Consider the following 23,559-nt stretch of genomic DNA (forward strand, 5'->3'; position numbering starts at 1 on the left):
GGGTCTGTTTCCTCATCTGTAAAATGGGGGTGATGATAATGGCACACGAATCTCTCGGAGTTGTAGCAAAGACTAAATGAATGTGTAAATCAATATAGTAAATGCTACGTCAGTGGTTGCTAGTATTGTTATTGTAAGTGGGTAGAATTTTTGATGTTACTGTTTTTGTTCTGAATAAGTGGCAATATTTCAGCTTCCTGCAGAAAAGGGGGCTTAGAAGAAACAGGAGAGGTGTGGCCCCTGGACGTGGAAACACCTTTTCCCTTGCTGCAGTTGAGAATCTGAGTTGGCAGCCTAGACAGTCCCGCAAGTGGGGCCAGCTGCGCTCTGTGAAAATGCTTTGATGCCCAGCCCTGGGCTAAGCCTCTGCCTCTAAGGCAAGTCCTTTGGAAGCCCCCCAGAGGGGATCAGGCTCTTTGCCAGGTCATTTAGGGCCCCAGAAAGATTGTCAAAGCATACCGGTGAGCCTGTGGCAGGCCCACAAAAGTCTCCAGCCAGGAAGGCCTCCCCAGGACAGATGGCAGGATAGACCTGGGATAAAACCCTCTGTTCCCCCCCCCCCAGGGCAAAGGTCTAACTGGGTTTGGAAGAAAGCCCCAGTCTAATCCTTCTTGCTGCACCTGTGCCCCAGAGCCCTCCTGGGATAGCCGGGGAAGACTGGCACTGTCCCTGCTGGTGGCCTCAGCCACGGAGACATCCCAGGGCCTGCCAGAGGACCTCCAAGTCACTTTGGAGTCCCCAGGAATGGATCGAAAGCTGCAGATGTCCATGGAGACAGCAGCCAGTGCCTGTCGGGCTTGGAAGCAGTGGGCATGTCACTCGGGTGTTCTCCAGTGATGTCTTTCACTCCCATTTTTCAAGGGTTTGCCCTGTGCCCACAGGCACCATTCAGAACTCTACACGTGCCTCTTGTCATCAGAACTTTCCACCACCACACTATAAGATGGCAGCCACGATCACCTCCATTTTACAGGCTGAGGCTTCCAGGAGCCAAATCATTTGTCTAAGATCATACGCTACTGAGTGTCACAGCCGGGATTTCAGTCCTGATCCTTCCACCTCCAGAGAATGTGTCCCCAGCCTCCTGGGGCGGGCTGCCTCCAAGATGGCCCTCAGTGATCCCTGCCCCTTGGTATTTACATCTTCCTGTAATCTCACCCACCGAGTGTAGGAGGGAGTTAGTGATGCATTTTTAGGAATAGAATTTGGGGCGGGGGTGGGGGTGATGGCTGTCAATTCCAAGTTAGGTTACAAAGAGACAGTGGCTTCTATCTGTGCACGTCTTTCTCGCACACACTGGAGCCCTCTGGAAGAATCAACCTGCCTTTTGTGAGTCGATGTATAGCTCTATGGCAAGGACCTGACGGCAGCCTCTGGCCCACGGCCAGTGAGGAACCGAGGGTCTCAGTGCAACATCCCGCAAGGAACTGAGTCTTGCCTAGAGCCACACAAGTGAGCTAGACCCTCCCCAATGCAAGCCTTGAATTGACTGCCACCCCGGCTGATACCACGACTAGAACCCATGAGAGGCCCTGAGCTGGGACACCCAGCTCAGCCACCCTGGCTCACGGAATGCCGAGAGATAATAAGTGCTGGGTGTTTTAAGCCACTGAGTTTCGGGGTGACTGGATACGTAGCAATAGGTAACTAATACATTTGCTGTCACTACTAACAGCACGCACAAAACATACCCACACGACAACCATTGAGAAGGATATAAAAAAGACTGACTCAACCGCAGCAGGCAGAGCTGGGGCAGCCCTCCCCGCGTCTGTGGACCTAGCCCCTCGTTTGGCTTTCACCAGTGACGGCACCCAGATGACTTGACAGAAAGGCAGGCCCTTTTCCAAGGTCACACACAATGTGGGGACCTGGCGTGGTTGTTGAGGTCTCCAGACTCCTGGAAACTGTTGCCAGGAGTTCACAAAGGTGTTACCCGCAAAACTGTGTGTATCCCTAGGAACCCAGAGTTGTTACCGTGTCTTAGCTCCAGGTGCTTGGGAGAGTATAGTCATTTGGCTGGAAGGTCTCTATAAAACTTCTGCAAATACTAAAATCACAGCCAAGAAAAAAAAACCCTGAGAAATTCTGATGGGCTCAAATATTCGACTGCACGCAGACACCAAATACAGTGGGGTCCCTGAGTGCAGTGTTTGGGGGTTTTGTTCCTTATGCCCCATATTTGCTGTCATTTTCTCCTGTAATCTAAAGGAAGCTCCTCTGGGGATGAGGGGGCACTGTGAATGAGGACCGCACTGACCCTTTGTGTCCCTGTCCCCAGCCTTCTTTGTGTTTTCCTTGGTGGTACCCTGGTAGCCTAAAGTCAGGGTCGTGGGGACAGGGTCTTGCTTCAGAGCTCAGATCCAGAGCAGCCCTCTCCCCCCTGGCTGGACTGCCCAGTCCCCCCGCCCTGAATTCCCACTAAGCCTCTGCTTCTTGCCGAGATCTCTGGAGGACTGGATGGGGACAGTTCCCGCAGCCTTTCCCCACCCCCAAATCCTCCCTTCCTGCCGCCTTGCAGAGTCTGTACACTACGTGCCTTGGAGGAGGAGAGAGCGAGCCAAATCCCAGGCCCAGCTGTCTCCAGCATCTTTTCCCAGCAACCCTGGGAGGCTGGGAAAATCTTCTGGGATTTGGACCAGCTACATAATTTGTGGATCCCAATGCAAAATGAACATGCGAGGCCCCTGATTTAAAAGTAATTCAGAATTTTTTTATTTTTTTATTTTTTTGTTTATTTTTTTACAGAGACAGTGAGTCAGAGAGAGGGATAGACAGGGACAGACAGACAGGAATGGAGAGAGATGAGAAGCATCAATCATTAGTTTTTCGTTGCACATTGCGACACCTTAGTTGTTCATTGATTGCTTTCTTATATGTGCCTTGACCACGGGCCTTCAGCAGACCGAGTAACCCCTTGCTGGAGCCAGCGATCTTGGGTCCAAGCTACTGAGCTTTTTGCTCAAACCAGATGAGCCCGCACTCAAGCTGGCAACTTCGGGGTCTCAAATCTGGGTCCTCTGCATCCCAGTCTGACGCTCTATCCACTGTGCCACCACCTGGTCAGGCAAGTAATTCAGAATTTTAAGGCTACAACAGCAGAGCATTAACTCAGGTGCAGGGCCCTTGCGCACAGGTTGCATGCTCAGATGCAGGCCTGGTGTTGGGGTCTCTAGAAAATCCCACTCTGAGTTACCCTTCCTGGAGGGCCTGCCCAAGCTGCTCAGGACAGAGTGTGGGTTGTCATTTCTTGGCTCTTGGATGGCGTGGTGCAGAACTGAGCAGAAATGTCCCCTGGGCCCTGGGTGTCCTCAGTATCAGAAATATACCTGAGTGTGGGGACACAATGCATAGCCAAGCCAAACTTTTCTGAGTAAGGAGAGCAGTAGAAATTCATCAAGACTGTGGGCTTGAGAGACAGCTTGGATTGCTGACCTGCAAGTTGAATACGTGCTGACTTCTAAGAGGTTGCAGAGGGGACCGATAAAGGTAGCAGCAGTAAAATGAGCACGGTAGCCAATGGGCTGAATAGAAACTTCTCAACATGGTTTGTGGTACTTTCTCCTCCCTCTCTTTTCCCCCCTCCTCTTTCTGCATCTTAACTTTTTGTTAAATGAGTTGCCAACATTTCAAACTTAGATTTCACATAAAAACTCATATTCCTAGTAGCTATACAAAAAAAACAAACAAAAAAAACCAACAGAACCTCTGGTAACACTAGAGCCAAATTCCTGCATGACAACAATCTACTCCCTCCTCTACAGGGACTAGTGGCCTCTTGTTTGCCACAGTTCCCACCACTCCCTAACGTCTCCCTGGCACAGAATCCAAGTGATCAGTGCTACATATTTGTGCCTGTGCTGCTGTTTTCTTGTCTTGGAGTTAGGAAGAAAGTGCATGTCTGTATCAAAAGTGAGAAGACAGAAGGTGGACCAAAGTTCCGTGTTCTTCCAGAAATATGGGAAAGAACATGTTCCTTTGTGGAAGTGAAGCACCTCCCTGCATGTTTTATATGCAAAGGGTGTCGAAGTCAAAAGAATACAACTCAAATGCTCTTATGGAACAAACTACAGCAGTCCCTGACCACCTCATTCATTCCTGTCCCCTGTGGGGCCCCTGAAGGCATCAAAATAGAGACTCCTAAGCGAGATGTCTCCAAATGCTAGGGCAGTCTTAGCCTATCCACCCAGCAGGGCTCAGAGCCATCTTTTGTTCTCTCTGCCCATTATCCCAGCAAGCATTTCCTATCACTTGCTGTGGGTCAGTTTCCTTCCCCTAAAGTGGCGTGGCTGTTTAGCCCCGTGGGTAGTTCTCTTCCCCAGCTGGGAGCACCATCAGCATTTGGCCTACTGGGCAGCCCTCCCTGGGGCAGTCGGGGTTCCAGTTAGCCAGGGGAAGGAGGTCAGAGGTGCCCTGTGTACCTCCACAGCTGGCCAGTTTCGCAGTCGGTGGGAGGGTGAGGAAGGTGTGGGGGTAGAAGCTGGGAAAGCCGTGATGGATGATGGTCAGGCCATCAGGCGTGCTGACAGGTGGGGCTCCTCACCCACACACAGGAAATTGACAAAGGGAAAGGTTTTAGGGACCTAGTAGGGAAAGTAATTCGGCTTCCACAGCTTATTGTAGAGCCATAGGCCAAGGACCTAGGAATTGCTCGGGCCTGGGCCAGTGGGAGCTCTAGGCTACCAGCCAGGCCTGGGAAGGGTGGGGTGCATGCTGCCTGGAAGGGGATGCTGGGGATGCTGTGGAGAGTGTGTGACTCCTCACCTGGCCAGGTATCCTTAATTCCCCCTGTCTACAATGACTGTGGCAGGAGGGGGAGACCAGATCTGCCTTCTGGGTCTTTGGGGATATAATTAGTCCTTCTAAGGAGCATCCTGATCTCCAGATCTGAGGGGCTCAGAGCTGCAAACCCACTTGACAGTGAGTGAGCACGGCTAGCCAGGGCTCCAGATTTTCAGATCCTCCAAGGTGCCACTTCCTACAGGGTTCTTAGCTGGCCTGGTAACTGGCTGTCTACCCACTCCAGAAGTCCAGGCCCCGGCCTCACCTGCCATGTGGCTGCCTTATTTAGAGAGGAGTTCATAAGCAGCACCAATGATGGCCTGAGGTGGAAATTACTATTACCCCATTTTCTAGATGGGGAAACTGAGGCTTGAAGAAGTGAGGTGCAGTCACAGGGCTCCCCCACCAGATCACATCCTCCTCAAGGGTACAGATCATGTCAGTTCCCCCTCGCCTAGCGAATGCCCTCAGCAGTATATTAACTTACAGAATGACTGGTCACGGTGTACAGGTGAGTGAAGCTCAAGTCCCAGGGCTTCCACCCTCTTCCCTGCCCGCTCTTTCTGCCCCCTCCCGGCCAGTTACTGGGACTACAGCTCTTCAGCATGGATGTCACAAGGGCATCAGAAGAGTGCACAGAGATATGTAAACTGGGGCGCCAGGCAGCCAACCTCTGGATGTACTCGCTCACTTGGAGCTTTCAAAGACCTGGGTTCGAGCCTGTCACTTCCGACCCCTGTAACACTGGCCATCTTTCTGGCCGCCAGTTTCTTCACGAATAACCAGGTTAGGGACGCACCCAATAGCCAGGGCTGGGCGCGCAGCAGTGTTCCCGGAGGCGCTCGGACGAGTCTGGGCGCGTCCGAGGGGCCTGGGCGGGGCTTGGGCGGGGTGGGGGCGGGCTCTGGGCGGGGCCAGTGGCCGGCCTTGGGCAGCCCGGAAGGAGTGGGAGGAGGAGCCGAGCGAGTGAGAGTTGTTCCCATGTGAGGCTCCGCGGCCGAATTCCTCGCGTGCGGCGGCGGCAGACGGCCCGGCGTCCGGCCGGAGAGCCCTGGTCCGGCGCGCGCGGGAGACCGGGCGGGTGCCGGGGGCGGAGCTCGGCTGCGCCCCGATGCGGCGGCGGCCTCGGGGGCTGTGAGCCCGGCGTCCGCCGTCGGAGCACCCCGCGCCCACTCGGGCAGCGCCCCCCGGGCACGCGGCATGCGGGCGGCCGACTCGGGCAGCTGGGAGCGCGTCCGGCAGCTCGCGGAGCAGGGCGAGCCGGCGCCCTCCTGCGGAGCCGGACCGGCGCGCCCCCCGGGACCAGCAGCCTGCCAGCAGTGTGCGGACGCCGCAGGGCCCGGTGATCGGCTCCGCACCCGAGCGCCCTGCGTTCGAGCGGATGGCGACTGCAGCCAGCCGGGTAGGTGCGCGTCGGCACCGGAGGGCGGTGCGGCCGCAGGCCTGGGGAGCCGCCCGGGTCGGGCGCGCGGGGGCGCTCCGGGCCGGGATCGGAAAGCAGCTGGTGGCAAAGTTCTCGCTGTGCGCGGAGCACGGAGCGCGGGGCGGGGTGCAGGGGGAGAGGCGCGGGATGCGGAGTTAGTTTTTCAGCGTGGGGCGGGAATCTCGGGGCTCTGTGGCTTTCTCGCCGACCTTCTCCCCACCCCCACCACCAGAGGCTGTGGGGAGGTCAAGGCCACGCCTGCCGAAGCGGTGAGGTCCCGCGGCACCTGGAGACCTAGCTCTGGGCGGGATCTAGCGCCTGTTATGGGAAGCGTGGAAAGGGGATAGCTCCGCGCTAAGTATGGACGGCCCCCGTGACCGCACCTGTACCCACCTGGTAGCCCCATAAAGTGCGCAGAGAGCCTTGCTTTACCGAGAGGAAATATAACGATTTGTCTTTGTTGGAAGCTAAAAGATTTCTCGTACACTTACTTGAACAGCTAATGCAGAAAGCGGAATCGCAGCGGTGGAGACAAATGCAGTCGTTAGTTAATCCGCCCCAGACGGAGCACAGCGTTTTAGTGTTAAAATATCCCGAGTGGGAGCGCCCATTCCATTCTGTTCCGGTCTCAGCTGATCCCTTACCTAGTTTAACCCTTACCCCACCCCGCAAGTTGGGCCTGGGGTGGCACAGGAACCCCTCGACCCCCTTGATGTAAGGTAGGCAGAAATTTGGATGGAAGACTATGGAAGTCAAAGGGCTTCCGAGAAATATCTGTCATCAGCAGTTTGAAGTTTGAATACTTTCCCCAGGAAAAATTGGAGGGGAGCATACATGATTATTCATTAGTTCTTGAACACCTTTTGTGTTCCAGTAATTTACATGCAGTGTCTCCTTGAGTCTTATCACAACTCTGGGAGTGCAGCTCTGTTATCTCCAGGAAGGTGAGGACAGAGAAGGCCTGAAGTTAATCAGCTTGCCCTAAGTCCCACAGCCCTAAACCTTGGTGCTGGAATTTCTAATTTTGTCTTTCAACTGACACCAGAATACCTCTCCCAGGCTGCAAGTTTACCAGCTGGGAAACATGAGGCTTATTTACCTAATTTCCTGTGGGAAAAAGCCAGCAGCAAGGCCCCCTTCTTCCAGGCTGCCTGTGTGGGTCTCCCCCAGGGAATGGAATCCTGGGGGTCATAGTCATGGGGGCTGGGACTGCCAATCAGCTGGCTCTAATTATCTGAGCTGGCGCTGGTGTCCTGGAGCAACTGAGATCTTGGGTCACCAAGGGTCTAGAAGAGGGACACTGGGCTCTGGAAGGAGCTTGAGTCCCCTGGACCTTTGGCCTTAGGACTGGGCCAGCTAGAGATACCCCCACCTCCTCCCCAGCTGCATGTTACAGTTAGAATCCAGGACTTGGTACAAAACGGCATAGATGCAAAGAATAAGCAACTGGCGGCAGAGCTTGGGGAAGTTGCTTGATCTTTCTGAGACTCAGCTTATGGAAATGATAACAGTGTCAACTCATGTTTGGATCATTCAAAGCTGGTGTCTGCAGAGCAAGCACCTTGCCTAGTTCACAGTGGACGCTTAATGAATTTTCATTGCCATCTTCACTGACAGGGCCCTTTCAATGTCCCCATTGACTCAGTTTCCCATTAGGATGGGATGCTCTCTGCTCCACCTCCACTCTCCTGAACTGTGTCATGATGGCTTTCGTCTGGCTTGTAAAGTATTTGAGTGATCCAAGGCTGGCTGTCCTGCCAGTGGAGGTTGTTATTATGTAAATGTTTGGAAGATGGCTGGGTGCAGATATATCTGTTTACTTTGTGTCTATATAGACTCCATTGCTGTTTCATAATAACAATGACCTAATGACATGGTGTAGCTGAGAGCACCTGTCAGAGGTCTGGAGGTGGTGGTTATTCCCCCGGCCCTCATGGTTGCCCTTTAAGGCAGAGGCAGTGCAGAGCTGCTTTCCTGATTGCCAGGTGACATCACTGGCCTGAAACAGGATCAAACCAGCAGTAAAACCAGAAAGTTTGGGGTTCTCTCTACCCCACCACCCTCCACCCTCTTCTGGTCTGGTTCTTAAAGACCAAACGCCGTTTCTGAGAACTTCCCTGGTGTCCGGGCATTGAGCACAGCCTGTCAGGGACATGGGTTCTGAAGACCCTAGCTGTTACAAGGGGATTTCCTCTGGGAGATTAATGGGAACGCCTCTGGCTTAGAACCACAATACTGAAATGAACATTTCAGCCAGGCAGTGAAGTAACTCGCCCCAGGATCTCAGCACATTGGTCCCTAGTTGAATGTGCTGCTGTTTCAGGAGCTGAAAGAGTGCCCCGGTGGATGATGGGGTTCGGTGTAGGGAAGGGGAAAGGGAGAGGGGACGCTTGGTTGGCAGGATGGTGGACTGGACGCCTCGGCATCACTCATGGGGAGGGTTGCCCTGAGATCACAGGGTGACAGCTGTGGCCTCCAAGGTGGGGCCCCTCCAGGGGAGGTTACTGTTCTTTGCACACAGACTGGGTACCAGAGCAGGAGATGTGGACATTAGATTCTTGTTCTCTCTGCACCTGGTTCTGCCGAGATACTTAGTAACTCAGTTTCCCTCTTGGTGCTGTGAGAATTAACTCTCTTTGAGGGGAGCTCACTCCAGAACCCTGACAGGAAGTGAACCACGTGCTCGCTGGGGGTTCCTGGGCTGAGACCCTGAATTGTTCCGTTTCTGGTTGTCCGTTCACTCAGTCGTATTTCTTGGGCATCTATTCCTGCCAGGTGGTGTTGTAGCTGCCAGGGACGTAGCAGCACAGGAGACAGCCGCAGCCCTTGTTTCCATGGAGCTTACATTCTGTGGGACGAGGTTTCCAGGAGAGGCAAATATACACGGGATGTGTCAGGAGTGCTAAGTGCTATGCAGAAAAATAGGGCCGGGTGAGGGGTTAGCGTGGTGGAGTGGGAGCTGTTCAGTATTTATTGATAGGTATATGGTCAGAGAGAGAGCCAGCTGGAGAACCAGGTGCATGGGTGCCATGTCCCTAAGGCAAAGGGAGTGTGGCCAATCAGTTGGAGGAACCCGGTCATTGTTTAAAAGTTCTTGGCAAATTAGTATCTTTGTAGATTGGGCACTGTATCTGTCCACACCTGTAGCCCATGCAAACTTCCAGGCCCATTTCAGATGAGACTTGTCTTTCCACTGAGCTCTTCTTTCTTAACCTGCAGCCTAAAGTGCCCGAGGGCCCTCTGGCCACTTAGACCTTCCGCCTTTTTTATTAGTCATTTGAGTTCTTAGCTCCTCTTGCCCCTCCCCTCCCTTAAAGTGCAAGGAAGAGGGGACCAGGCCTTGGTTTACCTGGGCTGTGTTGTAGCTCCCAGCGCTGTACCCTTCCAAGTCAGGCTTTGTCTTGATCGGTCGCTCAGCAGTCCCTGGGGAAGGTACAGTTGCTCATCCTCTCCATCCCTAGGGAAACTGGTGCTTGGAAAAATTTAGTAACTTGTCCAAGATCACACAGAAGATGTCCCAGCTAGACCTGATCCTAAAGATCGTAGACTTTAGCACAGTGTGGAAGGACCTGGGGCTCTGATCTTAAGAAAGTATGTACATCTATATTAATTTTCCAATTTGTTTTTTTCTGTAAAGTTTTATCTTTGTTAAAGAGGTCTGTCCTCTCCTTGACATTCCTTGTTTTAAAGCAACTCAAGCATTTGCTTATCTTTGCGCCTTGAGCAGTGTTATCCTGTCTGGAAAGGATGTCTGCTGGGTGAGAGGTAAGATTAACTCTCCACTTGGAATTGGGATGCTCTTAGGAAGCTGCCACTGGGGCCACGAGGGTGTAGTGTGAACTTCCTTGCCTAATGGGTGGGACAAAGACAATTGGGGGCTTGGCTGTCCTGGCAGTCAGGAGTGGAAGTCGTTGTCCTTGAAAGAAATTCCGGTTGGTTTTCCTCGGGAGGTCTCCTGTGGCCTGGCAGCTTGTGTGCCCTGTGTGACTACTCAGTGAGATGGGTTGAACCTTCCCTCTGCCGGAGCGTGTGGCACACTATAGTGGGTCCAGGGCACCGGCTTTAGACACAAACTCCCTGGTTGGAATTCACCAGCTCTGTTGTTTACTAGCTTTGTGTTCCCAAGCAAGTTATTTAACTCCCCAAGCCTCAGTTTGCCCATCTATAAAATGGGAACATATTACCCACCTCAGAGCTTTGGGCAGGAATCCATAGCAACCTTATCCCCATGGAGACCGATGCTACCTATCCTGTAAGAAGGAGAGGGAACGCCCATTTATCCAGAGTCCACAGGACTTGAATGCGTGCGTGTGTGTGTGTGTGTGTGTGTGTGTGTGTGTGTAAATTTTTATTTTCAAAATTTGAAATACTGAGATTTGGTGACACAGATGATTCTGAAGGACTGCTAGCTATTTATTTAGCCTTCTGAATTGTCTGGAAATTTTCGTAAAGGTCATGAGGCACTCTTTATATCCTTTGTAATATTTCAACTGATTTAAGTGGACAACTTGCTAGGATTTTCCAGCCATTCTGGAGAAAGAAGAGTCTAGTTCTCTTTTAATCATTTCAAGAACCAGTGAGTGCAGGGGCTGAAGGAAACTAGCAAACACACCCCTGGAGTCAGCCTCTCCCATCGCAACACAGCCAGCTGGCAGAAGTGGAAAATCGGGTACACAGATTTTAGCCCCGGCAGATAAACACACCCAACGTGTCATTAAAGCTGGCCAAAGCAATCGCCGTGGGGAGCCCGTGTTTGCAGTGAGTCACCAAGGGCTATAAACACTCCAGAGAGGGCGGCAGGCCGTGGTTACAAGGTGTGTGCGTGCCTGTTGTGTGTAGTTATTTGCACCTAAATGCATTTCACGGTGAACGTGTCAGATGAGTGCCTGTCGGGGAAGAGAATAGTCAAGATTGCCTCCTGTTCCCAAGGACTCTCTCTGGGCCCCTGGCAGCAACCACTGTGAAGGTGAGGACTTCAGGCTTTCTCTTCATCTGCTATTTGGATCCCTTCAAGAGGGGCAATTCCTCAGAGCCCTTGCCAAGTGACATTAGCCCATTAGGTGCTACCACAGCCCCCAAATTGGAAGAAATTAACAGCCGGGGGGGGGGGGAGGGTCTGACAGGTAGGTGAGTCCACCTGGAGTCCTAGCCCAGAACTGGGTGGCGCTAAGCCTGGGCCAAGGAGAAGGGGAACCTTCGGGTTCCGTGGTGGCATCCCTCTGAGCGCGTCCTGGGTTCACGTGCTGGGCTTTGTGGACTGTTTTGGGAAACACTCACCACCTGGTCTCCTATCTGCAGGTGCCCAGGGCCTCGGTTTTTGTTGCTGCCTGGATTTGCACGTTGGTTTAGGCTTCCAACTAGTTTGGGCTGTAACTTTATCACAGGCATTGAGTGTGTTCAGTTACGTTTAATTGTGCAGAAGCTTCAGGAGGCTCTTCCTGGGGACAGCAGCTGCTGGCTCCTGGGTGCTGTGCCCCCCTCGCCTCCCCGCTCTGCCTCACCAGTGTGCTCCTGACTTTGACGCCCTCTGTGCCCAGGCCCCATGGGCAACGAGGAACCATGTATGAGGGGCCAGCGGGCCACCCAGCGCTTTGTGACGTGAAGCGCTGCTGCTCTTGCCTCGCCCCTGTGAGATACCTGATACTGCCTGCCTTCCAGGAGACCTGGTTGAGGCTGAAAGAGGCTCCACAGGTGGTAGGTAGTAAGTGGCTGTACCACGCTGCCCTCATGCCTGCCCCAGGACCTTTGCGTCTTCTCCCTGCGGCTTCCGTAGTGGGCTGACGATAGCCCGAGGGCCACCAGGGCACCAGAGGCTGTGACTGTGGGAGTCGTTGGATTCTCTGCCTGGCTTCTTCTGCACGCAGCTGTGATCAGCTGGGGCAGTGTTGGGATTGAGGGTCTCTGGGGACCTAGACTGCCCCCACCCCGCTCCAGGAGACCATGCCCCACTCACACACACCCCGACCCCCCAGCCAGAATCAGAGAAGCCAGGTGGCCGTTGACAGGAGGGCCAATCCTAACCCTTCGGGGACCGGAAATGCAGAGTCCCGAGAGGAAAGCCTTCGCAGCCATAGGGGCAGCTGACTTCCTCCACAAGGGGAGGAAACTGAGGCCCTGAGAGAGGACAGGATGAACTGCTGTCCTAGGCGGTGCTTTCCAGGGTCAGTGTGATAACTAAAGGCACACGGGTGTCTTGGCAAAGCGGCAAGTTTTCCCTCTTCACCCTCTTCCCTGACTCCCCCAGACTCAGCCACTGTGGTCTGGGGTGCGCTTGTCAGAGTGCAGGTTCTCAGGCCTCGCCTCCATTCCGATTCCGTGGGTCCAGAAAGGGCCCAGAAATCTGTATTTTTATCAGGTGCCCATGGGGATATTTTATGCAGAGGCTCCACAGACCAAACTTTGACAACTTCAGCCCCTTGCCTTTCTGGGATCGGGCTGATTTTAAAGTTAGAAACTCAGAGGCCTTAGACCCTGGTTGACCCGCTGCGTCCCAACATCATCCTCAGCGGCACCCCCCCCACACACACACACAGGTGTCTGGGAGTGCATGGTAGGTGTCTGGATGTCCCAGTTAAACCCCACGATTGCTTTTCTTGTGCAGTCTCCACTCCCCCTTTCTCTGGTCACACAGCCTCCGAACCTAGAACGAGGCCCAGGCATCTCTCTGGCTGTGCACTCAGGACATGTGCAGTGCTGAGAATGCCCAGCGCCCCTTTGTCTTTGCTGTGAAGCCCGCTCCGTGACCGGGGCCGTCAGCAGCATTTCCACGCCTTTCGTTCAACCGACATTCCTTCTTCCTTGAGCTCCAGGGGAGCCAGGCTCTGGGCTGGCCCTGATGGGACAGAGGAGACCACACCCTTCATCTCGCAGATTCTTTAAACTTGGCACCCCCCCCCCACCGTGGGGCCTGCTCCTCCAGCCCCGCCCACCGCCCACCCTCCCTGCCCTGCTTGGATCTGTTTTTTGTTGGCCCCAGCGCTGTGCACGGGGCAGGCGTGTTCGGTGAGCGGCTTGTCGGAGCCTCCTCCACCATCTCTCACCGCGTGGACGCACAGAGGAGAGCCTGAGCCGGAGGGCTCTCTCCCTCTCTCTGCAGGACTTTCTTAGCTCCTCCGGGTGGGAGGCCAAGGGGCCGGGTGGTGAGGTGAGGAGGAGGCTCTGCCTGTGGCCCTCCCCCGCATGGGAGACCTGCACAGAGCTGGGTCTCAGGGGGTCCATGGACTCAAATGCAGATTCCCAGGACCCACCTCCAGAAACCGGCTTGGTCAATCCTAGGTGCAGTTGGCGGCCCTGCACTCCCCCCCACCCCTCCCTTTTTCTTATTGTAGTAAAATACATGTAGCATCACTAACCTTTTAGGTGTACAGTTCAGTACCATTGAGGAGAGTCACAGTGTGTGTAGCCAGCGCCACTGTCCATGTCCAGGACTTTTCTTCTATCATCTCAAACTGAATACCGTATCTCCCTGTGTATAAGACGCACCCTTTTCCAAAAAATTTGGGGTCTGAACGCTGGATGTGTCTTACACAGTGGTTGTAGGTTTTTTTACTTGTATTTTCCATAGATGGAACTGAGGACGAGGCAATATATGAAGACGGTGATTCGTCATCAGACACAGATGAGAACAAGCTAATGGATGGGAATTTTGACAGTGATGAGTTGTATGAATTTTATGATGAATAAAAACTTGAGTTCAATAACTTTATGTAATACTTTTTTTTTTTTTTTCAAATTTCGGGCCCCAAAATTAAGGTGTGTCTTATACCTGGAGAAATACTGTATGTGCCATTAAATAGTCACCCCATGCCCCTCCCCCAGCCTCCGCTAGTCACCATTCCACTGTCTCCTCTGCATTGGCCTGTTTAGGCACCTCATGTAAGTGGAGTCACACGGGATTCACAGGACCCTGCACTGCTAACGCTGCCCACCCCTCCCCCTCTGCTGATGGTCCTGGGACTTCCTGTCAAATCCCCCATCCGTCATCCCCAGTGTTTCTGCACCTCCTCCCTGAAAACCCGGCCAGCCGCCTCACAGGTGTGCTGGTAAAGAGTGGGGAAGCAGAAGCTCGGCTACCTTTTCCCTGTGATTAAAACCACTCCATTATCGATGCCTCTGCCAGCGTGAGGCATTCAGCGCGTCATTTTTGTTTGGTTGATTTTGTTCAATGTAGATTTTTTTGAAGAAGAGGAAAAAGAAGAATGGCTTAGGCTTCCATTAATCTGATTTTCCAGATCCTGCTTGTGGCTGCTAAGCGGAAGGACCCCCTCAGGGCCCTGGGGACCTGCCTGGGGCAGGAGGGCCGCTGATGCTGAGAGGTGTGGGGAGACAGCGTTCCTTCTGGTGTTTCTGGCACAGGCTGGGGGGGGGGGGAGCGTTCATCAGCCCTGGGGTGATTATGAGGCCGAGGCCAGCATTCCACTGAAGTGCTCAGCTTTCCCATCCAGGACACCAGGCTCCGGGCTTGGGGGGGCGGGGCGGGCAGTGAGGGGCTGGACCAGGTGGGTCTGTGATTTTGCAGCCCAGACTGGAGCCACCTGCACATCCTGAGTATCCTCTGCTGCCTGTTGGCTACAGACATCTGACCGAGGCTGGCGGGCATAAGTGATCCCAGGGCTGGCCTTCCTTCCTCCGTCCCGCTGGCCTTTTGCTGGACAGCCCTCTGCAGCGTCCCCTGGCCCGGGTGGGCTTGTGCTGGGACTTGCCCTTCTTTGCACGGCGGCAGCCCTCACTGTCCTTTGCTCCTTGGTGGTCCTTCTGGCTGCACTAGCAGCCGGCTGGGGGTGGGGTGGGGGGGATGCAACCCTGAGGTTCCCTCTGCAGGAATCAGAGGCTCTTTCCTCTCGGTGCTGGGGCCGATGAGGAGGCCGCCCCGGCCGCGTTGGTGCAGGGGGTCTTTAGGTGTGGCATGGAAACATCTCCCGTGGCGGAGCCTCTCCTCCCTCTCGCACCCTGGGGAAATTCCAGGAGGAGCCTCTTTTTAAATAGAAGGGGAAATGGAGGCAGACAAAACGTAATCTCTCCAGGCCAGAGTTGTCCGCTAGAACTTTCTGTAGAATTGGGCAGGTTGTATTATCTGTTTTGTCCACTGGACTTAAAATGCAGCTAATTGTGACCAAAGAACTGAATTCAAATATTTTTTTTCTTTTTTTGTATTTTTCTGAAGCTGGAAACGGGGAGAGACAGTCAGACAGACTCCCGCATGCGCCCAACTGGGATCCACCCGGCATGCCCACCAGGGGTGACGCTCTGCCCACCAGGGGGCGATGCTCTGCCCCTCTGGGGCGTCGCTCTGCTGCGACCAGAGCCACTCTAGCGCCTGGGGCAGAGGCCAAGGAGCCATCCCCAGCGCCCGGGCCATCTTTGCTCCAATGGAGCCTCGGCTGCGGGAGGGGAAGAGACAGAGAGGAAGGCGGGGGGGGGGGGGGGAGTGGAGAAGCAAATGGGCGCTTCTCCTGTGTGCCCTGGCCGGGAATCGAACCCGGGTCCCCCGCACGCCAGGCCGACGCTCTACCGCTGAGCCAACCGGCCAGGGCCCTGAATTCAAATTTGATTCAAGTGCACAGGACCCCATGTGGCTAGTGGCTACAGTCTTAGATGGTGCAGCAGGCTCTGATTCAGAGCAAGGGACTGCCGGTGTCTCTGGCCGGTCACACCCCCGACGCCTCTGAGGGGCGTTTGCCACCACGCTCCTCGAAGGCTGCATGCTTCTCCGCGTGGCCCCCGGAACCTGTGTCAGAATCACTCCAGAACCTGTTGTGGTTTTAAAGTTCCCAGGCCCCCTAACAGACCTGAACAGTCAAAAATCTCTTGGGATGGACCCAGGAATCTGCATGTTAATCCCAGCTGATGCGGACCCACTCTGAAGTTTGAGGCTTCCAGTGCCTCCCGTCTTTCCCCCTGTAGGTCTTCCTGGCCTCTAGTGACCCACTGGTGTCCTTGTGCCTTTGTCCCCCATCCCCCACTACCACATGAGCCAGGCTACCGATTCTCAAGATGAGGTGCCAAGACCAGCAATGCCAGCCTCACTGAGGACTTGTGAGCAGATTCTCAGGTCCTCCACAGAGCTGCAGTCAGAAACCGGAGTTGGGTCCAGGAGTGTGTATCTTAACAAGTTACCCCAAGGCAGGGCTGATGGAATTACACCTTGAAACCCATCACTGAACAACACCATTCTAGGAAGCTCCTTCCACTAAATCTTTTCCCCCCAGTCTTTCTTTCCGTCTTCTCCCTCTTCCCCTCCCCTTCTCCTGCACCCCAGTGTGTTCTCTTACCGGCTGCCAGGACCCTTTCGCTCCCAGGGACTGCTGGGCGTGTTGTGAGATGATCTTGCCTTTCACAAGGGCCTTCGGAGATCCTGGCCTTCGCCCCGTCCCCAGGGCGGCCATAATTGGGATGTTCCAGGAGAGGCAGGCACAGCAGCAGCCAGCAGCACACGCCCACCCCCCACCCCCCACCCCCGCCACCACCCTCTCTCCCCGTGTCCCAGGTGGTGACCGTCTGCTCACCCTATGCCACAATCTCAGAAGACCGAGGGCCAGATGGCCCCATTTCCCGGGGGCCCCTAAAGCCGTCTCCTGGGGTCAAGGCCTCTACTGCTTCCCCCAGCGTCCCATCAGCCCGGATGGAGTCGTGGAGTCGGCACAGCCCACAGCTGTGCTCGGCAGACAGCAGTTGCTTATATGACCCCGTCTTCTCGGTGTGGTGCGTACAGAGAGCAGGGGAGGCGGAGGCCAGGCCATCGGACCTGCTCTCCCACTGCGGGACCTTCCTTGTGCATGTCACTCCCCTCCGAGCTCCGGTCTCCCTGTTCCGTGAGACAAGATCTGCTGTGCCAGCCCTGCATAGCTCACAGATTCGTGGTTGCTTCTCACGCCCGTGGATCGGGACAGGCTTTGCACACTTTGAGGCACCTTACAGATGTAGTTGGAGCCATCGGTGACCTTGGTCCCCCTGGGACCCTGGTGATGACACACCTGTGCCGAGAGTGACCACCTCCTCCTCCTGGTCCGTCTGCAGCTGTCCTGGGCACTCAGCAGCCCTGCCGTCCCGGTGCTTACATTCTACAGCAGGGCTTTCTCGGTCCAGAGCCTTAACCTGTATCCGGGGGATGTTCCCCCTCAACCCTCCTCAGATCCAGCAAGGTTCCTGGTTCGTCCACCTGGCGGGGGTGGGGTACCTGCTCTGGCCTGTGTTTGGTGCTCAGAACCACAGCCCCTCTTCTGACTCCTGTTGAGGAGCTGGGGGGGGGGTCCTCACTGCCCCGTGAACCAGCGGGCTCATTGCCACTCCTCACCAGTATTATCTTTCCGTCTTGTACCAAGTTTCGTCCTGCCCTGGGCCCCCCGGCCCTTCCACAGAGCCTTTCTTTCTCATCCCCTCCCCTCCCTGTGAGTCCCCGCAAGGCCATGGATGTGTCTCACGTGACACAGCGTAGCCCAGACCTGGTCCTGCGGGAGCATTTTAGGAGTTACCCTGAGCACTCCTCCTGACCCGTACCCCTCCACAAGGGCCAGAACCACGGGGCACACCACACCTGTCCCCCTCAGGAGGAGTCCCGTCGGTACACTTTTGGATGAGCCTCACCTGGCAGGCAGGACAGCCCCTGAGAACACCTGCAGCCCATGAGTAACTGGGGCGGGGTGTGGGGTTTAGAGGGGGTCAGTAAATACACTCCAATTCCCTCCCAGAATTTAGGACCCGCTCAGAGATAGAGGCAGGAAGGGACAGGTTGGGGTGTGACCTCGGAGCTGCCGGACGGGCTCCCTTATCCCGCAGCCCTGCACGCCACCTTGTTCTCAGGTTGGACAGCCACAGGCTGGTGAAAATATGGAGAAAATGCAGAAACACACCTACGGGGCCCTGCAGGCCCATCCGAAGGAGGAGCTTACAGGCGGGAGCTGCGGGAGGGGCACAGAGTCGACAGTGACCTCAGGAAGGGAAAAAAGAGGCTCTCCTCCTGCCAGGATGCTGGAAGTGTGGGAAGTTCAGGGCGTTCAGGGCTGGCTGGGGAGAAGGTCACTCCCTAGCCTGAACTTGTCCTCCCTGCGTTGGCCCTTGGCAGTCCACTCTCAGTTCTGCGGCCGGCGCAGGGCGGTCAGTTCCCTCACTGAGCAGACCCCGTCCCCTGTGGCCACCAGGTCTGATGCTGTAAGGTACTGAGGTCACTTGGTTTTCCCCCTACCCTTGTCCTTTGTGTCTCCTGGTCTCCGTATAACAAGTGAACAGTTTGCGTTTCAGTCTCAGGCCAGCCTGAGGGTTCTTTCGTTCATTTATTCTGCATAATGGCCACACTCTTGCCTGGACCGGAATCCTTCTTAAGTACCAGGGATCCAGTCGTAGGTAAAACACAATCCTGCCCAAAACTCACCCCTCCATCCCTTGATAGTGCTTTCAAGTCAAGAATATTGTCAGAAAGTTAGACTCCAAAGCTCTTTTTGTGTTCCCATTGTCGTTGAAAATTTCCTAAAATGCCTTTCTGATTCCTCACCTTGGTTAACAGGGCAGAGGGAGCCCGGATGCTCCCTCTGGGGTCCTGGGCTTCGACAGAGTTTCTGGGTCCTAACTCAGAACCTTAGGACTGATTGGTGGTCGGACTTGGCCACTCAGCGTCCCCTGCAGCCTGGGTTCAAGAAAGTTAGACTCCATTGCATCCACGAGTGTTTACGTGGTGGCTGCTTTGTCCTTATACCTGTGGACAGTGGTAGCTAATTAAAATTCTGGTTAACCGGATACTGTAGCCACCTGGGACCTGGTTCAGGGGGGTTTGATGGAGTGTTTGGGCAGCTGCAGGAGCATTGGAAGTGACCAGCAGCTACTTTCTTCTCTCTTTGTGATGAGCTCTTAGCTTAGGTTCCAGGGACTTCCTCAAAGGCCATGTGTCATTGTGTGACCTCGCTGAGGTGACTGGATTTAACTCTGATGACCTCTGGGGCAGAGCCCTGCCCTCTCGCTGTGCCCGAGCCAGCCTCGCCTTCCTCTTCCTGGGCTGACTCGCTGGTCCTGTCTACTGGCAGTGAGCTTGATTTCTGGGGTGCCGCTGGCCTCCCAGTTCACCGGGTCCGTTTCAGAGACTTGCCGTTTACCAGGTGGGCGAACCCGTGTTCTGGGTAGTTGTGCACTTAGAGGGACTCTTGTGTTTCTCCATCCACCACATCACCTTACACGGCCCCTATAAGGTTTGACGTCACTTTTGTGCACTCGGGGTGACAGTGACGCAGGGGAACTTGATTTAAGGATCTGCATTAAGCAACCCCAATAAATTCGGTACTTAATCACCCCATTTTACAGATGAAGTAACTGAGACACAGGGAGGTTGAGAAACTTGACCCAGTCCATAAAGCCAGCAATTAAGAGAGACAACCTGCAACCCAAGAGTCCAGCTGGAGCCTGTACTTGCCACTGCTTTCCTGTCCCTGCGGCAGTCAGTCAAGCCTGCGGCGTCTGTGTCTGTCCTGACCTGTGGCATGGCAGAGTCAGAAGTGAGGCATAACAGAGGGACTCAGAGGTGACAGGCATACCCCTTCTGTCTAGGTCCCAGCCCTGGTGGGGGTTTCCTGTGGCTGCCACCCTGGACTGGGCCCTTGGGAAGTGGGAGGGTCTTGGGGCAGGTCTGTGAACTCCAGCCAGAGGCTTAGGTATGCATAAGTTCTGCACACGTGTCCCTGAGAGCTTCAGGTTTTCTGCTGCCCTTGGCCTCAGCACGTTAAAGATAGCAGAGGTCATAGGAGGGTCCAGGGACTCTCCTGTTCACCCCTGAGGAGAGGTAGGGAGGTGTGATCTCCATCATTTGGGGTTGGAACCTGAGGTTCAGAGAGGTCTGTGCTTAGGGCACAGTAACTGTTCATTAATGGAAAAACTAACTTTGTATTGTTTGCACTCCCCACTTTCCTACCACCTACTCAGGCAGTCATGTAGTTACGGGGCTATTTGAGTTGCAGCTGTTAGAAGCACAACTAGAACTGACTCATAAAAAGAGAAACGAGTAGCTCCTGTAACTGAAATGATCAGAGGTAGGGCATAGCTGCATCCGGGGGCTTCCTGGATGTCATCCCCCAACTGCCCTTTCATCTGCTTGAGTTTTATCCTTTCTGGTGGCAAAAGCGGCCTAACAAGTCTAAGTGAACTTGACCTTTCTAGGATTCCAGTGTAGGGAGAGTGCTTCAGTCCCAGTATATCCAGCAGAAATCCCAGGGCTGACTCTCACTGGCTTAGCTTTAATCAGGTGACAGCTCTGAATCAATCACCTGTTCCAATAGTATGGAATGCATCGATTGACCTGGCCCAAGTCATGTGCCCTTCTCTGGGAAAGGTTGGGGTGTGAACCTTTAGGGAAACACACAGACTTAAAAAGGGGTTTTTCCCAAAAGAATGTTCATCTCTGAGAAGAGCAGCTGTGAGCAGATGCAGGAACTGTCTGTCCCCTGCAGAATGTGGTGATGATTCCTTCAGCAACCGTGAGTTTGTGACCCTGGCTAGATATTGTAGGATTTAAAGCAAAGCCTCAGATGTAGACCCTGTCATTATTTTGCAGATTTTCTTTTTTCTTTTTTTTTTTATACAGGGACAGAGATAGAGTCAGAGAGAGGGATAGATAGGGACAGACAGACAGGAACAGAGAGAGATGAGAAGCATCAATCATCAGTTTTTCGTTTTGACACCTTAGTTGTTCATTGATTGCTTTCTCATATGTGCCTTGACCGCGGGCCTTCAGCAGACCGAGTAACCCCTTGCTCGAGCCAGCGACCTTGGGTCCAAGCTGGTGAGCTTTTGCTCAAACCAGATGAGCCCGCGCTCAAGCTGGTGACCTTGGGGGTCTCAAACCTGGGTCCTCTGCATCCCAGTCCGATGCTCTATCCTCTGTGCCACTGTCTGGTCAGGCTGCAGATTTTCTTGAGCACCTGCTATGGACCAGACCCTGTTCTAGATCCTTGTGGAGGAGTTTTCTCTCTTTAATTATCTGTTCTTTCTGCTCTTTTCCTTCTAAGGACCAGACGAACAGTTGCCACCTCTTGGATTCCTCTGCACTCTCCTGGCCACAAGTAACACCAACACCTCCTTTCCCTCCCATCTCTTTGTTTATGCTCCTTTTATCACACCTGCCCCTGGTGACTTGTTGGTTTCCTGAGTGGGAGGCCCGGGAGGGGTTGATTTGAGCACCCCAACCCCAGGGTGCCTGCTCCCTCCCGGGCTGGCATAAATGTGCGCAGCGACCGGCCTCCTGATACACATCCCCATGGCCGGCCGTGCACACTGGCTGAGCACACCCAGATCAGCGCAGCAGCTGGTGCTTCGGGCACTGTGGACGGCACCTGGCTTCTCCCAGCCTTCCCGGAGGGAGTCAAGTGTTCTGGCTGCATCTGGAGCTTGGCCCTCTCCCTGGAAACCACTGATTGACCCCCTGCATATGCCCCGAATCTATACCCAGCAGGCAGCTTCAGCCTTCTATCAGCAGGACAGGGGGTGGGCAGCCTGGGAAGTAGGAATTCAGCCGAAGGGCACAGGTGGCTTGCCTCTGAGCCTGGGGTCGTTTAGGGCGCAGCTGCTGGCTCCCCATTTCATGTGGAGGAGAGTGAGCTCCCACACTGAGACAAGTACTAGACCCAGGGCTCTGAATGCGGGGGACATTGGAGACTGGGTACCAGATGCTCAGGGCTGTGGAGCCAGGCTGCTCGGGTGCTACTCGTTCCAAGCTGCTTTAACCGCTCTGAGCCTCGGTGTCTTCATCTGTAAATTGGGATGCTGTCCCTATCTGGTAGGGGTTTTGTGGAGGTCAAAGGAGGTGATCTGGGCATAGTGCTGGGCACATAGTAGGTACTCAGTAAACATCCCCTGTATTAGCTTTACACCAAAATGGGTGCTGTAGTGATAGGAGGTGACCAGTCCTGCATTGGACAAACCCAAGTTAACGATCGGTAGGAGATAAAAGCCCTTGGGGCAAGGTGAAGTTTTGTGTGTGTGTGTGTGGGGGGGAAGTTCCTGGAGGTAGTAGCGTCTGCCGGGGCTCTGCTCGCCCACTCGGGCGGGCGTCTGGCCGTGCTGTGTCGGAGACGTGAGAGTTGAGGGACGCCCACACCGGGTTCCCGGCCAGGCTGCTAAATAAATCTTCCTGAGCCTCGGGTTCCTCACCTTCCAAAGTGGGGTGATGGAACCCACACTGCAGGGCTCGGCTGCACTTCGTAGGTGCTTAATAAGTGGAGCTACTGTTTTGTTACCTGGGTTGCACATAGTAATACGATGTTTATTAAGCACGAAGTCTGCATTGGCGTTGGCAGTAAGGGAGGTGCCTTTCCACAGGGTGGAGGATGCACTCCAGGGTCTGTGCCCACCACACACTTTCCTGCCTGTTTGGGGTACTGGCAGTCTTGGCCATGACTGAGCTTTGTTCTCTGCGGTACACAGTCAGGGTCTGGGCTCTGTGCCGGGCAGGAGGTACATGTGGGTGGCACACACAGGCTGTGCGTGACCCCAGAGCCAGAGGGAGTGCGAGGTGGCTGGGGGAAGTCCTAGGGCTTGATCCCCTTCACGGCCTGGCTGTCCCCCAGGGAGGGCCCTGCACCCCACTGCAGCCTTCCCAGCCAGGGAAGCTCAAGTCAAAGGAAGGCTCATTGTAAGGTCACAGCAGGCAACCTCAAGATGTCTAACACCAGCCACACAGGGTTCAAACAGGAGCACAGGGAGGGAGCCTGGGGTCATGCCCTCTCTCCCCATCCCGCCTCCCTCCAGTCTCCCCTCAGGGATTCTCACTGGCTGTCCTCCTCTGCCAGTGGCCCCCTGGCCTGGCATATAGCTTTTCAGTCTCCTCAGTGCGTGGGAGACAGAGACCCTGATTGGTCCTTGCCTAACCAGTGGTTTGGCAGAACCTGGATCAAGTGACCACCCTGCCAGGGTACCTGGGGTATCAGCTGCTTCTTCCCAGGGGCTGTGGGAAAGTAGTTACTTAGGGAATGTGGTGCAAGGAAGACTAATTGACTCATAACGCCCCGTAAAGGTGTTCCCCTTGAGCTTGCATGCCATCAGGTCCGGGATTGGAACTCACTTCCTCTCCAGGCAGCCCCTGCAATTTCTGATTCATTTTAAGCATTCACTTACCCTTCTATTGAGCCAAAAATCAATCTCACTGTAGCATCCCTCTTCTGGCCCGCGTCCTACCATTTGAGGCTCTTACCCACTCAATCTGTTTCCTCGACATAACTCCTCGGACAAGAGAAGACAGCTATGGCGGCTTCCAGCACCAGCTTTGTTTCCCCAGCTGTCTTTCCTCCCAGCCTGGATGGAGCAGATGGTGCTGGGGAGGAGTGGAGAATAGGGACATCTTGCTTTGATCCACCCAGCCTGACCAGCCTTAGATTTCTCGT

The 23,559-nt window shown here is 54.6% G+C and overlaps 1 protein-coding gene across 3 annotated transcripts in view; it reads left to right on the forward strand.

Annotated features, from left to right (window-relative positions):
- Positions 1-23,559, forward strand: part of KAZN (kazrin, periplakin interacting protein) — a 763,503-nt gene that overhangs the window by 610,585 nt on the left and 129,359 nt on the right. For 2 of the 3 annotated variants that reach the window (XM_066375121.1, XM_066375124.1), the window contains exon 1: positions 5,729-6,184. The exons of the other annotated variant lie outside the window; for it this stretch is intronic. In XM_066375121.1, coding sequence (XP_066231218.1) covers positions 5,983-6,184 — 202 coding nt within the window. In that variant the 5' untranslated portion in view covers positions 5,729-5,982. Of the gene's footprint in view, positions 1-5,728; positions 6,185-23,559 lie in introns of those variants that run through there. 3 annotated transcript variants of the gene reach the window in all.

Source organism: Saccopteryx leptura, chromosome 3, assembly GCF_036850995.1.
Source record: "Saccopteryx leptura isolate mSacLep1 chromosome 3, mSacLep1_pri_phased_curated, whole genome shotgun sequence".
Taxonomy (NCBI): Eukaryota; Metazoa; Chordata; class Mammalia; order Chiroptera; family Emballonuridae; genus Saccopteryx; species Saccopteryx leptura.